This window comes from Rhamphochromis longiceps, linkage group LG8 (genome assembly GCF_057381845.1).
Source record: "Rhamphochromis longiceps isolate RC_006_pf linkage group LG8, R_longiceps_female_GT1.1, whole genome shotgun sequence".
Classification (NCBI taxonomy): domain Eukaryota; kingdom Metazoa; phylum Chordata; class Actinopteri; order Cichliformes; family Cichlidae; genus Rhamphochromis; species Rhamphochromis longiceps.
This window is the reverse complement of record NC_140564.1, coordinates 28,168,679-28,194,089: the sequence shown is the minus strand read 5'-3', so window position 1 is coordinate 28,194,089 and position 25,411 is coordinate 28,168,679. Positions and strand designations below refer to the sequence as shown.

General features: G+C 40.7%; 1 protein-coding gene and 1 long non-coding RNA gene across 9 annotated transcripts in view; one reads left to right on the top strand and one right to left on the bottom strand.

The window, feature by feature from the left end:
* The window catches only part of sdk2b (sidekick cell adhesion molecule 2b), a 293,816-nt gene that overhangs the window by 37,411 nt on the left and 230,994 nt on the right, over positions 1-25,411 (bottom strand). For all 8 annotated transcript variants that reach the window (XM_085416873.1, XM_085416876.1, XM_085416874.1 and 5 more), the window contains exons 5-14: positions 13,844-13,977; positions 11,171-11,282; positions 10,611-10,801; positions 7,514-7,597; positions 7,216-7,410; positions 5,383-5,499; positions 4,936-5,103; positions 4,444-4,546; positions 1,333-1,509; positions 227-363 (exon numbers count right to left, since the gene is read on the bottom strand). In XM_085416873.1, the coding sequence (XP_085272999.1) occupies positions 227-363; positions 1,333-1,509; positions 4,444-4,546; positions 4,936-5,103; positions 5,383-5,499; positions 7,216-7,410; positions 7,514-7,597; positions 10,611-10,801; positions 11,171-11,282; positions 13,844-13,977 (1,418 nt within the window). The remainder of the gene's footprint in view (positions 1-226; positions 364-1,332; positions 1,510-4,443; positions 4,547-4,935; positions 5,104-5,382; positions 5,500-7,215; positions 7,411-7,513; positions 7,598-10,610; positions 10,802-11,170; positions 11,283-13,843; positions 13,978-25,411) is intronic.
* LOC146663925 (uncharacterized) lies at positions 7,774-8,903 on the top strand. The gene is made up of 2 exons (XR_014913079.1): positions 7,774-8,070; positions 8,656-8,903. It is a non-coding gene; the product is annotated as an uncharacterized LOC146663925 (long non-coding RNA).

Genomic DNA, 25,411 nt, shown 5'->3' with positions numbered 1-25,411 from the left:
AATTCTATTTAATCTTCTTGTAATTTTTTGCTGTATTTGTTTACATTTAAGCTCCTTGGGAAAAACACTGTGAACACAGGAGTCTAAACCAGCCTCTTTTTAACTCACTGCTGCACTGTTAATCCCATGAGCTGAGTTCCCCAAACCTAACTCATCAAATAGAAGGTAGAGAAGGATGCAGGAGAAGGATGCATGACTGGAACAGACAGGACATTTTATGACTTACTGTTCTCAGAAACCTCCAGGATATAGCGTATGAGGGGACTGTTGCCATCAAAAGGCTTGGCCCAAGCCAGGTCGATGGCTCTTTTTTCAGATTTGCTCAGCACGGCCGTAGGGTTCTCTGGGGCATGGGGCAACTGTCTGCAGGGAACAGCAGGACAAGAGCGATAAATAAAAGAATCTCTCTATTACAGCAAACAAGCCGCGGAGCCAAGGGAGTTAGCGAACGTTTCGTTTTTCTCTGAAGATCGCTTGTACAGATCTAAAGTAAGGCAAAAATCTTTTGTAAGAGAGAGATCAGTTAGACAGGTGATGAAATGTGGCGAGACGAGACAGCAAAGATGGTTCCTTGTCAAGATGGACACACAGGCAAACAAAACGAGATGGATATCACTGGAGGGAGGAAAGGGATTGAAAGGCATAAGGAGACAGATAGAAAGAAAATGCACAGGGAGACATGAATAAATGAGGCCAAAGCAGAGGATCATTAATTCATTCAGCCATAAATTCAGATAAGCACAGACAGATTGATAGATAAACCTTATAGCAATGAATTGATATAGACGGTAACTCAGTCAAAAGGCAGGCAGCCAACGAGACGGCCGATAGCACGATAAACAAAGACAGAAACAATCAGTCAGTCAGTCTGGCAAACAGAAAGTTTGATGTCACATTCATATTCAATTCACTCTCGCTGCTGTGGCTCTCTGTGTGCCAAAGTATAACCGTAGCAGGCAAAGTTATGTGGAAGCGAGGGATTTGAGAATAAAAACAGAAGCGCTCGTGCATGCATGTGTAGTATCGGAGATGGAGAATGGAGGCGGAGGTCCCCTGGGGCTGGAAGTGTGTCAGGTGAGAGTGTCAATAGGAACAGACAGAATTAGCAGTGGTGGTAAGCACTCATGTGTCTGGCGCTCGCACATGCGTATGCATGTAAATGTCTGTGCTGCGCCTCTGTGTGTGTGTTGTGTCTCTACAAAGAACATGTTGCTTCCTGTGTTTTTACACTGGAGAATATTGGAGAATCAAAAGGGTGAGAGGAAAAAGGAAGGCCGGTAAATAGAAAGTCGCACGATGGTGATGGTGAATGATGGGAGGAGGGCTTGTTACCTGACACGGAGGTGCGCGCTGCGGGAGTCGTTGCCTCCAACAGAGGTCACTCTGCATGTGTAGGTGCCTATGTCACCTGACCAGGTTTGGGAGATGTGAAGCGTACCATCTGCATCTAGCCGCATGCGGGGGATGGACTGAACATTTATCACTGAGCCCTCTTTTTCCCAGACATGCCTGGAATACAAAGACTTCAGTCAGCTGGCTTGTTAAATGTCATCAACGTCATCATCATCTGCTGCATCCATTCCTTCCACTGCATCAGTCAATCAATTTAAACACATTTTTAAAAAAAGGAAACTGCGATATTCACCAGCCTCTGTGTTTTTTCCATTATTACAATTAGTCACAATATAGCATTACTCACCACCTGCACGCCAATCGCACACACTCATACTGCATGTTAAGCACATTCTTTACACTTTATTGCTCAATTAAATCCATGAAATTATCTGTCAAAAGTCGTTTCTAGCATACTTCCAGAAGCTAACGCTGGATAATTTAATTGCCACCCGCTGTAGAGTGGAACTTATCAGGTACATATATATGTATGTCACCTTCAGATTGCAGGTTAACTCTTTTTGACAGTAAAGCAAAGAGTAAACTGAGGTTTTGGTTTTCTTTTATTCGACCACAATCTAAGAAAAACATGTCATTAGTGTGGTTTTTCATCTTCCTCTCCCCTGTCTCTTCAAACTCACCATCACAGGTGCCCCGCATATCATCGCGGCTGACGGGTGCATATCAAACGACCGATTCACACTCATCAAAACTGCGCGGCACAAACGTGGCTTCAAATGCAGCTTTCTCCTCCGAGTAGAAAGGGACTATTGATCACTACTGATGTCAGCTACATGCTCGGAGTTCACTACATTTTCTGTGGAAGGGTTGTTTGTTGCGCTGGTTTGGGCAGCAGCTGTAAAATATTGTGCGAGGGACTCTTTATGTAAAGAAATATGTATATGCTGGTGGCTGACAAACATGGTTAACAGGCGTAGGTGTATGTCTAGGTCACAGGTTTCCTCTCTGTAGTAACAGCAATTCAGTGCATGTATTTATTTATTTTTGTGCGACCCTTAACCCTTCCCTATAGCAGAATTGTAGTGGTGAAAATAAGATAATAAGGGTATTAAATGACATACACAACCAAGCTGAGGATGAAGCGTCTTTATTAGCCAATCTAAAAACAAAAAGCTCAGCTGCAGAGATTTATTAGGTATTAAACATGTAAGAAATACATAAAAATAGGTTAGGATGAGTTTCAGGATGAGTTAATCTATTTTAATCTTCTCTTCACCAGGAAGACACGGCTGAGTCCCTTAGAAGTGATCCAGATAGTGGTGCAAAGCTTCTAAACAGGTCCTTTTAACTAGCCTTGATTTTTTTTTTTATGCTAAATTGCCATCAAATTGAGAAGTCAAGTTAAGATTCCTCTGCACGGTCAGGCACCCACATTCATTAGTAAAGGTCTCTGGGGTCTTCTGATCAGTATGTGTTGGTCGAATCTTTCTCCTGGCGTGAACTAAAAAAGATTCTGCAGCTTTTGAGGATGTGACTCCTACATTTGAAACTCGGTTTTTTGATCTGTGGACACCGTGGGCATTGGCACATTTAGATGATAGGGCTGGCAAAGTTTCAGATTTGTTGTTGTTGTTTTTAATTTTAAAAAAAAGTTTCTTCCAAAATGTTATATCCTACTAAATAAGTAAGTTTTTTAAAATTTTGCCCCAAACAATGAAGAATGCATCTGTGACACACACTGACATGCCCCAGATGAACATTTGTACACACATATAGGTCTAGAGATCACAAGGAAAACTATTATAGCCACCATAAAAGGAATGAAGATTAAAGAAATATAACAATGGCTAAAAGAAACACAATTGTGGCAGCTAAAGTCTGAAGGAAACGCTGGCTGCAAACTGTGAGTGTGTAAATTAATAGGGTTACCAATCAACGCCGCATCATTAAGGCACAGGTAAATTTTACTTTAATTAAATTAGTGGGCTGCTTAGATGTATTCTTGTGCCAGTTGAGACAATTTCAGGTATTTTCTCTCAGCTGCAAACCTGACAGCGTGTATAACTGTTTCAGGAGCAAATAAAGAGAAAATAGAAATAATTCAAACCTTGCCTACAAGGTAACGTCTTAGAGTAAGGTCCCTATACAAATGCCTACAGTACACTGAACTGGCTTTGAAATAGTTTTCTGCCAGGAGGAAAAAAAAATGAATCAAGGAGGTATGGATTCCAAAATAAAAAATAAAGTGTGCGTATGTATGTACATATATGTACTTGTGTGTGTAGATATATATGTATGTATATGTATGTGTGTCTGTTACTTGTAGTTATTACTGCCTGTTACCTGTGGTAATGCAATTTATAATTTATATATTCTGTATTCAGTTATGAAGGCTCTAATTGTTGGTTGCGAGCTGCCGCTTAGATGCTTGTATCTGCCCGGGGCTGTTGATGGGTCTGTATGCAATGATGGGCGTAGCTGCGGGAAGTTTATTGTTTTTTTTTGTTGATGAGTGAGTATAGGGGTGGGATTTAATAAGTTTTCTTCGTCCCACTCCTTTTTCAGGCAAGTTTTGTTTTTTGTTTTGTGTAATTTATGTTCAATATAGGTATTTGTTGTGCCTGAAAATGAATTAAAAAAAAAAAAAAAAAAAAAAATGAAGTTCCCTCTGCTACGAATCCGTATCTCTCACAGATATAAGACATGACAGCTTAGCTTGGGTAAAACTTATTCACCTTTCGTGGGACGGGTTAATCAGGAAGACAAACCGCACGACTTACTTTGCTTCTCTTCACTTTTTCTCCTGCTTGTTTGCATGCATTAGCTCCTTCCCAGTGCTTGCTTGCTTTCAGTGTTTGACTTTTCGCTTTTGGATTTGCTGTATTTTGCCCTTTTTCATTAAAAACAAAAGAAAAAGAAAAAAAGGGAATGACTCCCTTTTAACCTGCCTATTTTATGTTGGCCTCCTTTTTTGAGTAACAGCATCTACTGCTTTCAGGTGACATCAGTTTTACTAACAGCCTGTAGAAACTGTTGTATATAAATATGCATTGTGCCTTAATTAATCTGTGTTTCTAAATGGACCCTTACCTGACTGTCACACTTGGGTCGTGTGTGACTCCACAGTTCATAATGGCTTTAGTTCCTTTGATAACGCTCTGGTCCTGTGGGGGGGTGGTAATCCGAGTGCGAGCTGTGGACACAAAATAAAGAAGAAAAGAAAGAGATAGACGGAGAAAAAGATGAAGGAAGTGAGAGAGGGGAAAACGGTCTACAAAATGTCAAAAAAAATGAATTTCAGGAAACTCATTTCAGTCGAAATGACTTGCTCCTGGTTTGTCTTTTGTCTTTTGATGGCTTCTTGAAGAAAACACCAAAATGATGAATCCAGGCTTGCACAGAAGAATGCTTTTGTTTTTAGAAATTGAGCATTCCTTTGTTATTATACAGCACAACCTTGTTTCCTGATAAACACGTCTCTCAGTAAAACTGCACTACTCTTTCATTTTCTGTTTTTATCACAAAGTTAGGACTTTTTCAACACATTACATCAGGTATATGTGTTTTTAAAAGCCCACTTACCCCAAACAACAAGGTCAGCAGATGCCTCGTCAATGCCCCTGGAGTTGCTTGCCATGCAAGTGTAGGTCCCGGCATCAGAGATGTGTGAAGGCGAGATGAGCAAGCTGCCTGATTCGAGCAGGGTGAACCGGGGCAGCTGGACTGAACCGCTGGCTAACACGCGCTCACCTGGCATATGGGAACGGACAGCAGAAGTGGTAGGCAGAGAGAAAAGGGTCACACAGAACAGAAGGGAAAAAAATGAGAAAAGCAGATTGTCAAAAACAAGGATGCTGCTTCCCTGATCTGCTATTGGAATGCAAACACAAAAACATGGCAAAAGGTAAATCCCAGTAAAGGAATCATATCAGGCTTTATTTGTTAAGCCACAGCAAACTGTGGTCCCAATGTTTTACAGATAACAGACATCACAATCTCTCGTGGTGTGAGTATGCGTGTAAAAGAGACCTTTTTGCCAGGTGATAGCTGGTCTTGGAGCTCCAGAGGTCTCACAGTGCAGAATGACTGACATCCCGTCGATCACAGTGCTATCAGAGGGTCCAGCTGTGATATTCGGGGCAATGCCTGAGGGTAGACAAACACACACTGAATAAAGGAAGCTCAGTACAGTAACGAGAGAGGGTAAGAGGGTTATAGAGGTGAGAGAATAACTGTCTGAGGCAAAGCCCCACTTCAAACGTATTTCTTGTAAGCAGCAGCCAGCTGCAGTGTTTAGTCGATGCTTTGTCCCCCTAATTCCAAACGGATTGACACAGGCTTCACCTCGGTGCCATAACTGTCTGCTGCCGGTCTATTTTTTGCACCCGCAGAGATAGCGGATATGAAAGGAAGGAAAAGAAAATGAATGGAGAAGAAGTATAGACAGAAAAAGAAGGCAATTTGTAGATAACTAAAATCCGTATTTATGATATGCAATAAATCAAAGCTTTTATAGGATGACAGAAAACTGTATCACTCCCGGAGGAAAGGAGGAGTAGGGAGTTGTCATAGGTGCGCTGCTAATCTCAGGACACAGGGAGTAGGGCTGAAGGAGAAGTACAAACATGATTGTGTTGACAAAAAGGAAGACGATAAGATGAGATCATAGAAGGAGGGGGGAGAGAAGAAGAGGAGAGAAAAACAGGGATGGAAGGGGTGATTTAGCGAGACGGAATATTATGAATTCTGATAACGCGGCACGGCGTGGAGCGAAGGCAGCAGGAACTGAGACAAAGTGAAGAAAATTAGATGTCAGAAACTTGCCAAACAGATGCACAGTGAGAGCAAAATTAGCAGTTATTTTCAAATACCAACAGTGGCAGAAGCGCAGGGGAAAAAAAAGACTTCTAAATTCCCATCATTTAGGTGATTACAGTTTAGCAGCAAACGTGATTAATGTTTCGCCTTTCCACAGTAATGTAAACTTAGTCGTTGTTGGCCTAATTGTTAGTTTATATAGGGAAGCTTCCCTTCTGCAATATTGTCAACTGACAGCGACGCCGCAATCACAACTCTGCTTTCAGACGTAGTGCACATCTAAAGTGTTTTTCTTCACTGCCTAGGTATCGGATTTCTTAGTAGGAGACAAAAATGCCACTACTACAGAAAAAAAAGATGCATCTCTGTGTTTTTTTTTCCTGTAACCAAAGTTTTGTTTGTGGTTTTCATCTATATTTCATGTCCCAAGTTGAGTGTTTCTTGCAGTGTTTACAGTAAGTCAGGTTCTTGTATGATGAGAATTAGTTTGTTTTCCAAAGGCAGAGAACCAAGAGTGCAGCAGTTTGTTTAACAGACTGTCACTTCTTTTTTTTTTTATTTGGACTTTTATTCACTCAGCGTAGGGCCCTTGAGCTCACACGCTCATTTACAGCAAAACCCTACTTCACTTTTCGCATTTGTCCTGGGAGATTGGCCATTACTAGCCCAGTCATACACAGGTCACTGCTTTGTTTGGTACCATGATGTTATTTTCCTTTTTAAATGAAAATAAAGACTTAACTTGTCTTTATAATAACAAATTTAGCTTTTTTACTTGAATTGCAGAGAGTAAATCCATACATCCATTTATAACCATTCTATGCAAGAGTCAACCTGCTTTCAGTATTCTGAAATGATTCCATTTTTAAAATACTACGCTTTGACATTTCTAAAGCTGAAGCTTAGCAGAGCTGCATGAATATTTAACACATTTCAGTAAAAGAAAAAGTGAATGTTTAGCTCAAATTCAGCACTTTACAACATGTTTAATAGTAGCAATTATCTGGGTGAAGTAATTCCTTGAAAAGCTGCTGGAGCACTTACTTGTAACAGCCAGGTATGTGTTGGTCTGAACTTCTCCGGCTAAATTTCGGGCAAAGCACTGGAACATGCCGGTGTCATCAGGCAGTAGGCCGTTGACCTGGAGGCTGCCGCCCACCAACACCCTGTACCTGGGTGTTCTCACTGGGTCGATAGGCAAAGCATCCTTGTACCACACAATGTCTGGCTGGGGCACTCCTGCAGAGGGTGGGCGAGTGAGAGTTTGGGGTTCAGTTCAAACATTTCTCCTCTGATAGGGTTTACTTTACATTCTCTTATTGTAATACCAGCGAGCTCTCACCCCGTGCCTGACAGGGAATGTCAACCACCTTCTCCATCTCAGCTGTGATGTGTTTCTCCGGTTCCTTTATAAACTGTGGTGGCTCTGAAACAGCAGACACATTAGTGAAACACAAAAACAACAACGCGAGATTAAAGCAGAAGTTATTTCTGCTTTTAAACGTATTGAATTTTGGGCCAAATATAAGATAACGCAGCAGAACACGGTGAGACTACACAGCAAATTCAAAAGTGTTAAATGTTTTGGTGTTAATAGTCTTCTTGCAAAAGTAGAGTTAATTTTACTCTAAGCAGAGTCACATTCTTTTAATGTAACTCTGAGGTGTAAAATGATAGTAGTTAAAATCGAGTGTTAAAAATGAGTGTTTCTCTGTCAAATCTGGAGGTGTTACAATGGAAACATTAACTCTTGACCTCTTAACTCTGAACTCCTACAGGGGCTATGACACCAACAGAGTAAATTCACAGACTCCGCCCCCAGCACGGCTCCAATCGAAGCTGAAGTGAAGCCGTTTCAGAACATTTTGCTCTACATATTTGAGTTGTTTGCCATGCTTGGTAAGTCATTTTTTCAAAGATTGTTTCAATTATTATTATGAGCTTTTACTTCTGTGGCTCTTTGGAGTTGAGACAAAGCTGTGTGAAAGGCATTAGCCATGTTGCTCGCTGATAGCATAATATTCTGTTTTAGCTAGCTGAAAGGTATTGTTTGCAGGCAAATACCACAGCCTTGAAAAAAGCTTGCATGTGAATTTTCAGTCAAACTTTTGGTCAAATACACCTAAAACAATGTCTAGAATGTGAAATGTTGGTATAATGGTGCTACTTGAAGCCTGAAAACGATCGCCCATAAAAAACAAACAAACGAGCAAACAGCAGTAGCTGACGTCCTGACTGGATTCTACGTTAGCATAGATCCCTCCAGAGTTTTGTGCACACGGTTTAGGTAAAAATGAAAAAGGTTGAGGTTTTACATTTAGTTCAGTATTACCTGTTGCCTGTGTCCTTGTCTTTTGGGAAAATACTTTACACAAGTAGTGGCTCAAAGAGGATTCCTTTTTTTTTTTACTGTGCTGCAATTGTTTACTGGATTATTTGTGCCATTAATTAGTGTCAACTAATTTTTATTCAATCTCCGCACAGGATATGCTTGTGAAGATGGAATATGGGGGAGAGCAGAAGTGCGTTGAAGTTCCACAAAGGGATGAATGAAGGACATGCATATTGTATTGAAGAAATAAGTGATGAGATGCTGTTATTTGCATTTACCAGCTCAGACCTTTTGATAAACAAAATTCTAATGAAAGTGAGAACATGTATACTGTTACGTCTTTCAGAAAATGTTTTGAAATTGTGGTGCACAGTTCAGAATAAATGTTTTTCAAAAACCATTGCGTCTTTTTAGTAAATGTTTATTTCCAAAAGAAATTTCTAGAAGTTCAGAACAGTAAAATTCCCGCTTTTTAGAATGAATTAGAAGATAACTCTTACGTAGTTAAACTAAAATACTCTTTGAGAGTTAATATATAAACTCTTAACACCAAGTGTTAAATTATCAACTCCAGACAGATTTGGTGTTTAACACTAAATCAGAGTTAACGTACCAACTCTCCAAAAAGAGTTAAATTAACACTCTCTGGTGTGGACCCATATAGACACTTTAATAGTGTTGAAATCAAATCCGACAGTGTTAATTTGGACATGCTGGATTTGCTGTGTAGTTTGATTATAGAAGTGAGTAATTGGTATTCTGTAATGGTTAGGCTATCCTTCAAACTTATAGGGGGGGGGGGGGGGTAGAGAAAAGGCTCAGTTAGCAGTATCGTGGAAAAAGCCCCCCCCCCTTCCACGTTGTGCTTTGAATCACATCATAACCCTGAAAACATCAAAGTGTTTCAGTCAGATGGAATAAATGTGACTCAAGCAATGCTATTAAACCATTTCTTGAGGCCAACCATTAGTTTTCTCCCTTTTAAATCAATAACACTTCCCCCTTACTGCCTCACAACTTCACAGTCATGCTTTTACCACATTTATGTAGTGAGACTGAATATTTGCATCAAGCTCGCACAGTCACTCTTGTCTGTTAAAGTTTACTTCTACATATGTGACGCATGTGGGTCGCTACACGTAGACGCTGATATGAAGGTACATACAACTACCTACCAAAACTGAAAATATTAGTCTGTTCTTTAACTTGACCATAATAAAAAAAGGTTATAAACACCTAAAAACTATGTTAAACCTTAAGGCCAACAGGCAAAGAATAGAAATACAAACATTATGGTAATGTGCTCCAAATACTGAAGTTGTATAAAATGCAAAAGCAAAGACACTGATATCAAATAACAAACAAAGCACGAGAGAGAAGAATGACAAACTTATCTTGACTTTGAAGCAGCAAGGAGAGAGCAATTCCTTAATATCTGTGCTTTCACTCGAATGTGTTTCTGTCCTCAGGCAGCACTGAACACTAAAAACTCAAATAGTATTTGTGATGCAGTGTCTGAGTAAACCTACAAGGTAATCGATCATGAGCTCTCAAAGTGCTACCTGCGGGCCACTGGTGCCCCATGGAAATATTTTATGTGGCCAGCGGGTGTGAAAAGGAAAGAATTCACGACTGTGGGTTTAGTTTCTCCGCACTTCGTGTTATGCTATGACAAAGTAGCGCTCGACGAGACCGGGGTTTCTATTCAATTTTAAGCAGATCATTGCAAACTAAACCTGACAAATGCATCTGTTTAAAAAAAAAAGAAGCCTAAAAGTGGTTGATATGCATTTTTATATATGGCCTTCCATCATTTGCTGGGTTCCTAAGTGGCACTCAGTCATATAAACTTTGTGAACCATTATAATAGTCAGACATTCACATGAAATTCTAGGAATGGTTTTTTTTATTGCTTTTGTCCTCTAAGAAAAAAAATGTGTGAACTGGTGTGAAACTATGAGGTAATGAGTTTCATAAATAGATATTGTCACCTGGAAGTGTGCAAGTATTGGGAAAAATTACAGCTAAAAGTACTAAGTGATATTAATACCCAAAAATAATAGACACAAGACCCTGCCAGGAACATATTTTAGCCTTTAGCTCTTACCAAGGACATGCAGATAAGCTCCAGCACTGACTGAAGGCACGCTGCTGCTGCGCAGAATGGCCTCGCACTCGTAGTAGCCGGCGTCGCTCACCACAGGACTCAGGATGGTCAGTCTGCGGTTGAAGTCACTCAAACCGCTGTTCACCAACACGCCGTTCTTACGCCATGTGATACTCAGCTTGATAAGAGGTCTAGTGAGAGGAAAGAAGGATGTGAGATGTGTTTGTAACATCCATGTCCCTGTGAGAATGCTCGTTTTGTGCTAGCCCATAAAGCCTCACAGTGTGACACGTCACATAAGCAGACATAAGCAAATTATAATTATACAGCTGAAGTACATTTAGCTTCTGACTCTTTACCATTAGAATCTAGCACCGTAGATGTTTTTGGTTCTATTTGCCCAGTTCTCTGAGTTTTGCCACTGACATGCAGCAATATATCACCAACGGTCATTTCACTGGGACTATTTTTCTTTTCAACTGTGAAAAATAGCCCCATAAAATCCTCTATTTTGGACTGTACTGAATCATTTGAAACCCTGCACTTCCAGGAATTTTTACCTGGCATTGGCCACACACTCCATCGTGACCTCTGATGTGCCTGTGACCACACTGGTGTTCCTGGGAGGGATGATAATGGTGGGGGCAATGGGATCTGCTGGACCTCCAACATCTAGACACAAAGTCAGGTCGCCACACAAACATGTCAACAAAACATGGAGATGTTAAGCAAAGATCAATGAACCTGATAGATGGGAATAGGATATAATTAACAGAGGCACAATCTGATGAGATTTCATTGGGTTCTTTGGATTGTAGTGACCTATAAATTTCATTTCCACCCAGTGGGTGCTCATCGACATGAAATATTGAAACTGACCAGTGCACGCACTGTATCTGAGTTCTGACAGAGAGATTGGTCAGATACGATGAGACAGTGCACTCACTGTGTATAACAAGATATATGCCGGAGAACCAGAAGCAGCGATAGAAAAATACTGTTTGACTAACATGAGGCTTAAGAAGCGAAGAGGCTGTTGTGCGCGTGTGTCCGCATGTGCCTGAGCCCACATTTTCAACACTTCATGCTCATCCTTGTTTATTTCTGTGTGAGTTTGTCTGAGTGTGTGTGTGTGTGTGTTCATTATGGCACAGCTCATGGCAAGGAAACCCCAGTGTGTGTGTGTGTGTGTGTGCTGCTTGAGATGTGTCACGTCTGCGATAAATTCACACTGATCCGTCAATCCCATCATGCCCTGGAAGTGTGCTTGTGGGCGCACATGTCAGATGTAGCTACAGGGACTGTCATGACTCAATCTAACCAGTCTTGGGTGTTAAGATGCATGCACAGACACAAACACACACATCACAAGATATGATGTCCATATCAAACTACTATCTTGCAGAGAAAAGAAATCTTCTTTTTTTTTTTAAAGAGAAGAACAAAAACACAGGAGGAGCCTTGCTGAAATTATAATGAATTTTTAAAACTTCATCCCGAGTATATAAATTGTAAATTGAGCATGACTCCTGCTCTCCACCTTTCCTTGTCCTTTGGCCTTGCCAAATCTTAGGCAACTACTGCCGGACCCAGGTAAGCTCACAGTGTCAGAGGCATCACTGCAGCAACAGCTGCCGCAGCAAATAAGTGATGCATACATGCAAAGTTCAAGCGCTCTGTCAAACACATGCACAAACTCCAAATACCGGCTTTCATAACAGACTGCATCTGATTGCTTGTATGCGTGTATGCATGCGCACATGTGTGTGCATATGTGAGGAGCATTCGTATAAATCGTGTATTCCCATTACACCTGCTGAGTCGAGACCTCCTGCTACGTGCTCTGTATAGCCTGAACCCGTGCGTGTGTGTGTGTGTGTGTGTGTGTTCTAGCACTTGTATAATCAACTCTGCCATTGTTCTCAACATGTGCCACAGGCTATTTTTGCTCCCTTGTGTTGTCAACTATAATATCTTACCCTCACCCTCCTCATTCACTTCCATAATGAACTCCAGTCTACCATGTCATAAGATGCTGTCTGTTAGGTTTCCTCTTATATCTCACTCTGCTGAGCTGAAGCCGACCGAATTGGTTTGATTTGTGTATTCTGTGTTTTTTTTGTTTTTTTTGTCATGCAAGCTAAGGATGCTTGTGAATATTAACTAACTTGGCAGAAGAACAATCTACCTGTGCCTCTGTCCGTACAGCTTCCTCTTACTTTGTGCATGTATTCGTGTGTGGGTGTGTGTGTTTATGTATGTTGCAACGTGCGAGTATTGGTACAGACTCAGGTAGTTAAGCTTAAATCTCCCACAGTGATGGGAAACATAATCAGGTACAATTAAAAAATTTACCTGACAAATTCTGTCTATATTCCTTTGAGGTCGTCTCTTTATGCATCTCTGGAACACTCCCAGTACTGCTGTATTTTAACCCTCTCAGGCTCAAATTAAGCTTTTGTTGCTAATGCACAAAAGAATACCTGCAGTGGTACTTCTGAGTAAAAAAAACCTCATAAAATATGTATGTGGGGTAATCAGGTTGTTAGCTTTTAACTGTTGCAAATCTGCAACGCCTGTCTTGAGAGGGTTAAAACGCTTGCTTAAAGCCGGCAATTTACTTATGCGCTGGATCGTCTCTAAAGCAGGCCTTCAACTTGAATTTCATTTTAGTCAAGAGGAAGAACTAAAAGGGGAACCTAAACTGTCAAGAGGGTCAGCTGGTCAACACAGACTAATGGCGTGACCAAAGAACTTCTCTCTTTTCAACGTGCTTTCAGTGTGCACACAATGTTCTGCCTGGAGGATGAATGTTGAATGAGCGCATCAGGTCAGGAAGGCGCACCAGGTCACACTCCTGACCTGAAGAGGTGCCTTTGGGCTTTTCTCCTGAAGACTACTGTTTGATCTCTGGGTCATAACTCATACATCTAGCTCTCATCAAGACAGTTGAAAGTTGGTTCTGATGGACACCGAATTTGACATTTTTCTCCTTTTGCCATTTTAAATACTGTTTTTGCACCGGGGCTTACTAAAAACAGTTAGTAATCACACATTTTTCAAGCCAATATATCAAACTGTGAGCCTGGTATGTAAAGGCTCATGATGTCAAGTGAATGTTTAATATTTCCTTCAAAAACTTAAAAGGCTTGGACATGATAATAAAAGTAAAAGTACGCCTAAATGCGTTTCCAATTAAGCCTTGATTAGCGTACGTATATGGGGTTACTCACTTTCTACTGACAAGGTGATGGGCTGGCTGGTCTTGTTCTCTCCATTCTTGTCGTTTACAGCTTGCACATAGTAGCGTCCGGCATCGGGTGCCACGGTAGACAAGATAACCAGTGTGTTGTCCAAAGTAATGGCACTGAACAGGAAAAGAAAAGAGATATAAAATCACTCTGCTCATTCAATGAGGAGGAGGAATAAAACTTTGATATATACATAAGAAAAAAGTGAGCCGTTCATAGAAAGCTTCTATAAACAGAAAAACAGAGAAACTTTCAGGCCGTCTCCCTCTGCCTAATTAAAACTAAACATGTCTGACGTTTGCTTTTGTGTCCACACCTTATCTCGTGGCTGAGGAAGGCATTAAACATTTTAACATTTTAATTACACTGTTCAAGCAGCATTAGGTATATCGATTTACAATGTGTAAACAATGTGTAAGCGCTGACTGAGCAAAGCGGAAATATTGACATTCTCTCCTGTCTTAACTTCTGTGCAGTCGCTTCACAAATATGATAGCCTTGCTTTTAATAACCCAAAGCTTTTAATTAGCTATTTATACCACTCTGCTTCATGTGGCCAGCATTTTGGCAGCAAACTGCTTTTGGTGGGGATCAACAGCATCTTTCTTATTGCCTGTTTTAGTAATGCCTGAATAAATAAACACTGATCCATTTTTCAGCAGGAGGCCTATAGGCGCTAATACCTGGTGTCATGTTGGCTTTATCAAGTCCTCCCTTTCTTCGTCACTATAGCCACCAGTGAGAGAGCCCACCCCCACCCTCCTGTGATGTGTGCCCGTCTTCAGTCTTGACACAGATTTCCAACTAGGTGCCTTCCTCCAGATATCGCATTTACTCTGATTTCATGTATCCATCTACTTACTTTTCTATTCCTCATCTCTCTTTTTCTCTTTCCATCCCACCAGAAGTAGTTCTTGTGCTGTTTATAGATAAACTTCTAAACTACAAATAAGCTATAAATTCTAAAGTTTGAGCTGAAAACACAATACACATAAAAATCGGTATATTTGTTACAAAAAAGCCCAAAGAACAAACAAGTAACACTTTCGGAAAATAGTCCTTTTGGAGTCCTCTTCAAACTTTTCAGGCTATTAGCAGTGCTAAAACTGTCCTCTAACTGTAATCTCAGTTATCAATAAAAAACAAAAACAAAAACTATTCCCCAAGTCATTGATCATGTATTCTAGAAATAGTGTAATTTTTGCTGTTTGTTATAAAAAACAAGTGTAAAAACAAAAAACAAAACTACGACCCCTGTCGTGTAAGTTTCAGACACATTTCTGTTTCACAGCTGATGATTTCCTCTTTTTCTCCTCCTCCAATCAAACCCACTCCACTTCTCCTTCCACTTTTTCCTCCATCCCCACCTTCATCTCATAGTAGGGGATCGGAATACCTGCTGTGCATGATCAGGGGGAGCAAGAGAGCAAGAGAGCTGATGAGAAAGCAAGCAAAAAAAGATGCCAACAGTATGGTGCTCACAAGCAAATACAGAAAATATATAGAACTGTGCATGCCCATAAAAAAAGAAAAGAAAAAGCTTCACAGAGGCAGGAAAACCATCTGACACAGCAGAGAGAGCAATATGCTGTGCATGTGGCATAGAGGTACCTGTGCTGTTAGCATTTAGAGCGTGATGACTTATGAGATGCATCTTGGAGCTGATTGATTTTCAAACATCTTAAAGCAGCTCCAGTCGCTGGGCTCATCTGGGATTCTTCATGCATGCTGAGACTGAAAACACTCTTCCTAAAGGGACAAGCAGGCCTCAATGGCTGTGGCTTATGATCTGAGGTAAATATTTAATGCTAGCTCGCTGGAGCGGTGACATCCTGGACACACAGCCATGAATTATGGATCTCTTCAGGGATGCGGGTAGAACGGAAGTGTCCAAAGCACCGAATGAATCCCGGGTGGCTTCCCAGGACCTTTCCAAAACGGGGACACAATCCAGGGCTTAACTTCTTTACCTGCCACTTATGAAAGACCAAAATATACAAGCTAGCACTGCTAACCACAGCTTTCCAATGACCTCGACGACGCAGCCCATTCTCTCTGTGATAATGCAACGTATCAGGTGATCTTTGAAGTTCTTTAGTTTCCCTCAAAGATCATTCAGGAGCATGTCAAAGCACCTGCCAAACTGAGTTCAAACTAATATTATCCAGAGCAAAACCAGATTTCATCAGTTTCTAGGAGCAGGAGGCATTTTCCCCCTGCTAGTTGATTTTAATGTGCTCCCATGCTGAGCATTCACTCCCCCCAGCCTGTAATCAGGGCTGGTGCAGTGGGGGTCACACAAAACTTGGTTACACAGCTTGTTCAGCACATCTAACCACTCCCAGTGTGTGCTGGGCCTCAGGGATCAAAGACCACATGACGCTGGAAGAAATTAAAAGTAAGCCAATTATCCTGAATGGCTTTGCATGTATATCAAGGGAGCAAGAAGGGAAAGATAAGAATTTCGCTTAAAAGAGCAGTTAATGTTTTACATGCTTCTTGAAGTTCCGCTTTAACATGTTCATTATTTTTTTCTCTTTTATCGTTGTCTGTCTGATTTTGGTCACTCTTATTCAAATCCCCATCTCTCAGCGGTGTTGTGAGCAGCTGTCGGAGGCTTGCTTATAACGATGGCTTAGCACGTATCCGGCACGGTGCAGGGATTTATCAAGCCACAAGGCTGAGAAATTTGGACAAATCAGATATGTGTGAACATGCCTCTGTCTCTGTCTAGTTTTAATGTTTATTCCCACATCTTAGAATGCTTTCTCTTTTTTATTCCAACCCAATTTCCTTTTCCATTATTATTCTTCAGAAAAAGCCATGGTCTACAAGAGAGCCTGGTAGGCAGGACAGCTGCCCAGAAACATCTTGGCCAACTGTGCAGCTTTTACGCAACCCTAATTTTGCTTGCAGCAATAAGCAGTATTACTCCCATATGCAATTACTTTCTTGTGGATCAATTTTTTATGTAAAGAATCAAGGGCGCTTTTTCAATGAATGCCAGCCTTATAATGATTCTGTAGCACTTTCATCAATAATGATGATGAGGATTTATGTTTGATTGAAATAGATATAACTATAAATGTTTTATTTGCCACTAGCTGCTTCCCGTCTCTAATTTCCATTATTAAAAATAAATTATATTACAGCAAAATTAAATATACAATGATCACGGTTGCTCCCTTTAGTTAAAAACATGTGGTCCCAGCGCTGGAATAGTGGCTTCACAGTGCATCTCCAGAGAGTTCAACCACCGACTTTGTCAGCTTGTATACATATCTTATTTTGTTAATCCAGCACTGACACAGTCTGACAGTGCTGGTCCTGCTCTATCACATACAAACACACACACTCTCTAGTGTTTTGGCATCTGTCGTGGCTGTCCTTCTCCACTGGGCCGTGAGGGGCCTAACCTCGCTCCACAGCCTCAGACCTCCATTACATGCAGACAAATGGCCCCAGTTGGCTGATGGCTTCCCCCAGGAGAGAGAGAGAGGGGGGTCAGCAGGATCAAATGGCTCACATCGCTGGCTAAGGTATAAGTCAAACCACAGGCAGTAGACAGATGAAGGAAAAAGAAAGCTAGAGTGAAAGCAAGCAACAGGCTACAAGCCCTACCGCTCAACAGAGTTGTGATGAAAAAGCCACAGCTCCTGGGGATGGAGGGATGAAGAAGTGAGAGAAATGAGAGGAGGTGAGGGAGTGTTGGTCATGAAAACAGGCACTTGTTTTCTCACTGGGTGTATGGACTGAAGGTTTGTGCCTTACTGTTCGCTTTCTGCTTCCCTTTCACTTGTGGTTCATTGAGTGTTCAAACCAATATAAGGATGTCCCCAATAATGCTCAAATAGTGACATCTAAATGAACTCAAAGCCATTTAAGACAAGCCTTCATTAGCGGAGTAACTCGATTGTCTTACCATAACAGGACACCCCTAAATTCTTCAACCATCAACTGAATTCTTACATAAAAATCAACCTGCATTAAGATTAAAAATAATTAATTCATTAGTCGTTCAATAGGAAAGTGTTTTTAATAATCAATCATTTCTTATTGTGAGTCTCCGTGGCGACTCTCGATCCCATTCACAGCGTGGTTTAGCTAGATTGGATCGCTCTACTGTGACCCATTGTTAAAACACTGGGATGCTGCAACACATTGCAATGGTTTTCAAATCACTGAAACTTTATATTTAATTGAAAACAGTACAATATATCAAATGTTAAAGCTGGGAAATTCTACATATTTTTTGGGGGGAAAAATGTGCTCATTTTGAGTTTGATGCCAGCCACACAATTCAAACATGCATGGGCATGTTTACATCTGTATTGCATCACATCTTTGACCAACACCACAAGAGTTTGGAAACTAATGAGACCAAATGCTGTAATTTTTTAAAAGGCTAGTGTGCTACAATTCTTGCTTTTTACATGATTTTAGCTTTTCAATTTGAGGCTTTTTTGTCATATTTTTCATTTCATAATGCACTGCTATTGCCATTAAAATTTTAAGTGTCAGGTCAAGCACTCTTATATGGAGCTATGCTGCTGTAATATGTGCAGCATATGGTTTGTCATACTATTGCTGAACTAAGCAAGGCTTTCCTTAAAAACGTTGTCTGGATATCAGCATACAATATGTCACTAGAAAAACCTTGTACATATCATTCAACGGTAATTGTGACTTTACAGATATGCAAGAGCTAATGCATCAGTGGAAAATGGGAAGCAGATGCCGTGATTTATTGAAACAGGTGCAAACACAAATGGAAAAAGAGTATGTAAGGCAACAAAACGTAAAATAAATGACCACTTTTATTCTTAAACAGAGCCTGAACTCTCTAAGGTAGCTTTCTTGATTTTTTTCTTCAAAAATAGTTCTCCGGGCTTGAAGGAAGTCTAAAGCTCTTCTTTGGATGTTAGCTGCCTTTTGTTCCCTTCGCTGTTGAGACGATCCTATACTACCTTAATAATGTTGTGACATCCAATCCAACACTTTTAGTATTCCACTGTGTGTTTTTCTACCCAGGCATGCTTTTACTGTTTGGAATCACCCCAACCCTGCTGAAAATGAATGATAACAAAATGAAACTGTTGCCAATCGGATGCTTTCCATGTGGTACTACACGGTGGATGAAAATCTGGACTTTGCTGCCTTCATAACTCATAACTTCATAACATCAATTTTGACAAGATCCTCAACACCACTGACTGAAAGGCAGCCCCAAATCATGACAGTCTCCACCATGCTTTACAGAACACTGGAGACACTCACTCTTGTACCTCTTTCATAACCTCCTGCGTACAAAGTGACGAAGATTTGAACAAAGCTAACTAACACAATGGCAATAAATGATGTGTTTTTGCAACAGGACCCTATAGATACAATTTAAAACTGGTTCTTTGCTAAGGTACAACATTCGTTGATCGTTTGAGTTGGCCTATTTTATGCCTGAATGATTTACTGTATAGGTCACTGTTAAATGGCTTAATAAGTTAACTAAAAAATCATCTGAAAATGGTAACAAGGACTGAAAATCAGTGAAAAAACAGCCAATGTCTGAAGAAAAATGTTGAAAGATCTTTAGAAGGCTTGGAGAGCTAAAGACTTATTAAAAATAAATAAATAAATAAAGGAAGAAAGTCTGGCTCAGTGGAACCTAGAGATCTACCAATATTGGCAAGAGCCCAAAACAACAATAAAAACCTCTTGATTGCTGCTTCACAGATCTTTTGATTTCCCTGGAGTTTCTTTTTCTACTTTCACTGTCCTTGTATAAACAGACGTCAACATACAGCACAGAACTGAAAGGAATACAAGGAAACTTTTTAAAAAAGTTTTTAAGTGTACACTTTCAGGATTAATCATTAGGTAGATATAATTTTGGCTTCATTGAAGCATGACCTTGCTCATGCACCTCCAAGTCTTAGGCCCTGGTTCTCTGATGGAAAATGTTGGAATGCTCCCTGTGGATTGGGGAGGGAGGCTCGAGGCTTCCTTGTATCTTGGGCTCTTATTCATGAATGATGGAAATGCGGAGTGTTAGCTGGACTGACAGATTGGTGCGGCATCAGCAGTTATGCGGACATTGCATTGAACTGTCATGGTGAGCAGAGTGCTGAGCAAAAAGGTGAAGCTTTCGATTTACCGATCAATCTACGTCTCAATCCGAAATATGGGTAATGACCAAAAGAGTAAGGTCGTGAATACAGTTGTCTAAAATTAGTTTTCCCTCTAGGGTGGCTAGGCTTAGACATAGAGATAGGGTGAGGAGTTCAGACATCCAGGAGGATCTCAGAGTAGAGCCACTGCTCCTGCATGTAAAATGAAGCCAGATGAGGCTGTTTGGGTATCTCATTAAGATGCCTCACCTCCATTTGGAGGTTTTCCAGAAATGGAAATTGTTAGTGGAAGGAGACCCTAGGGTAGAGCTTGAGAGATTATATACCTCCACTGGCCTGGGACTGGACACCTTGTGGTCCTCCAGGAGGAACTACAGAGTATTATTGGGAAGAAGGACATCTAGAATACCCTACATAGCCTGCTACCACTGCAACCCAACTTCAGAGAAAGACAACAGATGGATATTATCTTAAAATATATCTTGTCTTAATTAAACACACAATAGCTTCAGCTGTTGTTCAAACTTCTAATAATCTAGTTGATGAACAGTCAATTTTGGACAAAGGAAGAAAAAAAAGTAGATTTCTTGGTCTCTTGCAAGTAGTGAGGACCAAGAAATATTTAAGAATAGTAAGTCATTTCTTGTAGGACTAGATACATCCATTCATTCATTTAGGAATCTATGTAAATTGTAATTTTTTTTTATGTTATTCTTGCTTCTCCTTGTCGTCTATTCTCTCTTGACCTGAAGATTGTCAGGTTCATGACTAATGCTGGGCAGTTGTAGGCAAATGCAAAGGAAGGGCATGGCTATTCACTGGTCCTCGTGACTAATGGAGAATCCATAGCACGCTGACAGGACCTGAGCATCCCAGGCAGGGCCCATTAATTGATCAGTAGCTACAGCAAATTACTCAAGCGAACTGCCGTGTGTGTGTATGTGTCTCAACGATGTCCTCCCACTGACTCCTCCAGGTCAGGCTCCTCTGTGTTCTGTCTTAACAGACACCTCTACAAGGTTGTTTCGGTGTAAATCCATGCCAAAATGTCAATAGAAAGTTTCTGGGAGAAAAACAACAGGTAGTGGGTAGTGAGTTGTTGTCAGATGTGAAAAAGTGAGGACAGAATCCAGCGCTATATCTAACGACAGACTCACCTTTCAGCCAGGAGCCACACAATTCCTGGCAAATGCATTTAACTAAAAGAGGCTCTGATTACACACGACATTAAGTCTCCAAAATAGCATAACAAATCACAGCAGCTGAATGGAGAAGATCCTCTCGACTACATTTCCATTCACCGAGAGAAGAATGTCAGCCATTAGAAAGTTCTTTTTCTCCTTGCATCCTGTTTCATATATTGTAACAAAAAGACCCTGACTGAACTGATTCATTAAAGCAAAGCTAGATCAATGTCTGGTTGCACATTTCAGCTTACAGTCAAACAAGGACATGTGCTTTGAACCTGGGCAGTACACAACATGAGCACAGCAAAGACTGTAAGAGACAAACGCATCAATAAGTGATTCCGTGAGCTTATGGGCGTACTGTTAGAGAGCAAAGGAGTCTCTGCAGCTGCACGAGTCACATTGCAGAAAGTGAGCAGTCACTGTGCCACAGTAAGACGCAGCCTTGCCAAGGGGAATATTGGCAGCAGGGAAGCAAAAATGCAGCATTCATTAAGTTTACACATTCAAGGCCTGGGTGGTGTGTTCATACTACTAACATAATGATGTTCAGCTGGTATCACATATTTCCCCATTACCATCTTTAGATGGCATAAACCAAAATATATAACAAATTCGAATTTGACCCGTAATGGACAGTCGGGACCGTCAAGTTGTATAAGAATCCCAAAAATGTCTTTGAGAGGTTTTATACAGAACCAGAGTTGTGAAATGACTGTCAAACCAGTAATCACAATCAGAATTTGGAGTGCTGAAGTGTGCTTTACTCAAACCACATTTTGAAATAATCATGCAATTATTCTGAAATAATCGGTGCCAGATCAGCCAGAACGGGATCCAGGATTGTAATTCTATTATTTGTTTTACATGTTTTGAATGGACATGGTACGCTCTGGTATTAAAACAAACCACTCAATACGATTTCAGTTATTCAAAGAAGCATCTTTCAGCTCCTTCAAATGGATTTCCTAAATATTTCATCATTGACCCCGCGTAAGAAAGTAAACACGTTCTATTCGTTACAGCCATATTATACCCAGGGTTAATTCTCTCTTTGAACAGTGCTGGTCATACCTAATGAGACGTCAGCCTCTTAAAGTGTGAATATTAATATTTGCTAATCTACAAAGCCAGTGCCGACTCTGAAGGAGTTTGGGTGAACGCTTGGTCTATGATCTTGAGAAAGCTGCAAATAGCAAGACTGGAAGCCAAGCAATCAGGCTATTTTGAACAGGCATGTTTTGAACAGTCACTGCCCTAGTCCCTGATAAACTGAAGGGGGCATTTTATGCTGTCAGCAGCATTCCAATATCGAATGCTGACGGTGAGCTAGCCTTTTCTTTCTCTCTCTCTCTCTCTCTTTTTTTTTTTTTTTTGAAATGAACTTGATTTGCACCCAAAATCCATTCCTCTCTGCACACATCCACTAGATCATATTTACTCTTTCTGAAGAGTAAATTCAGTTCCCAGCTGTGGGTGGCCAAAGGACATAAAAATGCCACAGACATCCGCAGTTTAAGCCAAAATAGGAAACATGAGGCGAATCAGGACGGGACAACAAGATGAGGTGAGGACATGATCCAATCTGAGCAATTCCTTATTGTGAACAGTGAGGTATAAAGACCTGAGGACTGAACTGCAAGTTCTGTAAGCTTCATAGCTAAGCATGTGATGATGTGGGTGTTGTGTGTACTGAGAAAAGTGGTCTAAAAACATTCAACATCACTTATTGAAAATTGATGCCTAGGAGCCAAACAGCTTAGTAAGTGGAAATTTAGTACACACTTTGCACCATGTTCTGTACAGCAGCTGTATGCTCCACCAGTTTTTTGATTAATCAATACTTAGATATCTGAATCTTGCCTATAATCTATATTACTGAATCTTATATTCAGTAATCCTGTATATAGAGGATTACTCTCTATTCTCCAGACATCCTCCCTATGTATTCGAAAGATTTGCATTTGAATCATGGATTCAATTCTGCAGCCAGATAAAGATTTATACAGCTATAAATACAAACATTTTGAGGTATGTACTTGTTCTCCTGAGATGTGTATTTTTATATGTGTACCCAACCTGAGACCTAGAGCACCTCACAAGAGTCCTTGCAATCAACAAGTGTCATCCTTGAGTGATTTCTCAGCTTCTCTCACCTTTCTACCACGTACAAAAAATATCACACAAGAACTCTCGAACTACACGATACAGTTTGAGGAAACTCCCAGAATTTCAACTAAATGAAAGCACAATGCAAAAAAAAGAAAGAAAAGAAATTGGTCGTACAGCAGCCTCCAGAGCGAGTGTGAATTATATTAGGTATTAGATTGGTTGGATGAGAGCCTCGACATTTTTTGAGCGATCTGATTGTTTTTGCTCTTTTCTCTTTTGTAGGGGCGCAGACAAGCAGCAAGACAGACCCCTGTAAATGAGGAGCCTGTAAATTAAACTTATGACACCTTAGGATGGCTAGCAAGAGCAGGAGACAATTTGGGGAAATGGTCACCCTGGTTCTAATCCATGGCATGTTTTTGTCAGTCCTCGTTCTCCTTCACCGCCATTCCACTTTAGCTTGTTCCACTATATAACTCTTGTAACACATGGCACACCGAGATCTTCCAGGTGGTCTTACAACAAGAGAACGTCTGAAGAAATGCATAACGATGTGACAGATTTAGAGAGATAGAGCCTTCATGACGGCAACACTTGTGGTTTGGTGCGACTCACTCAGTCGCACTCCCTCATTCTCTCCTCCACTAGCGAGACTTTGATGCCTCTACAGAGTAAACGCTAGTGGCATGAATCAAATTCAATTAAATGATTTTCAATAAAAAAGGCTGCCTGTTATCAACAGTGCTCATTTGCACACTGTGACCTTGGTAGTGCATGTGATATTAGCATTCTCAGAGCTGCGGGGTAGGAAGTGAGGATGAAGAGCAGCAAAGTACACACAGCGGGTGGCCCATAATGGAGACAAAAGAAGGGAGCGAGATAGAGGAGGGAGACAGCGACAGAACGGCAAATGAAGCCGCTATTATGCCTGACACACTGGTCACTGCACATACCACTTGTGACGTCAACAGAGAAGCATAACCTTTTATAGTCGTGCATGAGGTTCACTGATTTGCTGAAGATCTTCTAAAAGAACAGCATACTGCTGAGAAAACTACAGTCTGCGCCACAGAAAGAGGAAGTACATAATTCAAAGACAAATACAATGCTGTTTTTCAATAACTTTCCACAGAACGTCTCATCATTTCTAGCTGAAGCACCAATCTTCCAACACAGTTCAATGCCATCTGGGAATTCCTATACTCCCACACTGATGGATTATAGAGATGCTCGTAAAGACGGGCTCGCTCATGCCTTCAGCTTGTCCATTTTGTTCTATCTGCACAGCGCACACCAGGTTACAAAAAACCTGAGAAATAAGGAACCAGCTGTAACGATGTCAGAGAACACAACCGCATCAGCTTGAGAGAAATAAGAAGTTCAACTTATTTTGTAGATCCTTCTTATTAAAAAAACTATTCTTTAAAAACACAGACAGAGCAGGCTACCGGTGGCCAGCAACCTTCATCTTCTCAGTACGCCTGGGCATTTGTCTCATTGTGATTCTAGGTCAGGGGATGATTACTGATGATGAGAAGATGATAAGAAAGATTCACTCTAACTAAGGGCAAGGTCACCTCCCACTGTGAAGAAATGCAGATGTGATGAGACGGGATAAGTGACTTTTTAACGCACACGCTGGTACACACAAATATCCCCCCCACAAAGATGTGAGTAACCTCAGTACAATGTCAGTCACTGAAAGATAAAGTTAAAACCCTACCGTGTGGAGGTGTAGCCTGTGTAGCATCACGGGGAACATAATCTTAATTAATCTGTCAAATGTTCTTGGAGCACAAGTATAGGCAAGTATATTTATGGACAAATATTCTAAAGTAACTCAGATATTTTAGGCAAAACTAACATAATACATGCAAATGCCCAAACCAAACAGTCAAGTTGCATTTTGGGAAATGTAGTTGTCAGGTTGTGCTGACAGTGTACAGATGCAGTACATTTTCAATTAGTAATAAAATAACAAAGTTTGTATCTGCTTCTTTCTTGGGCCACATAGCACGTTAAAGTGAAGAAAGCACTTTAAAAAAATCTACCTTCATATTTGCATTCTACCTTTTTAAGTGACCAGAATGAGACAGCAATACAAATAGGCTGTCAGGAGGCCCAGT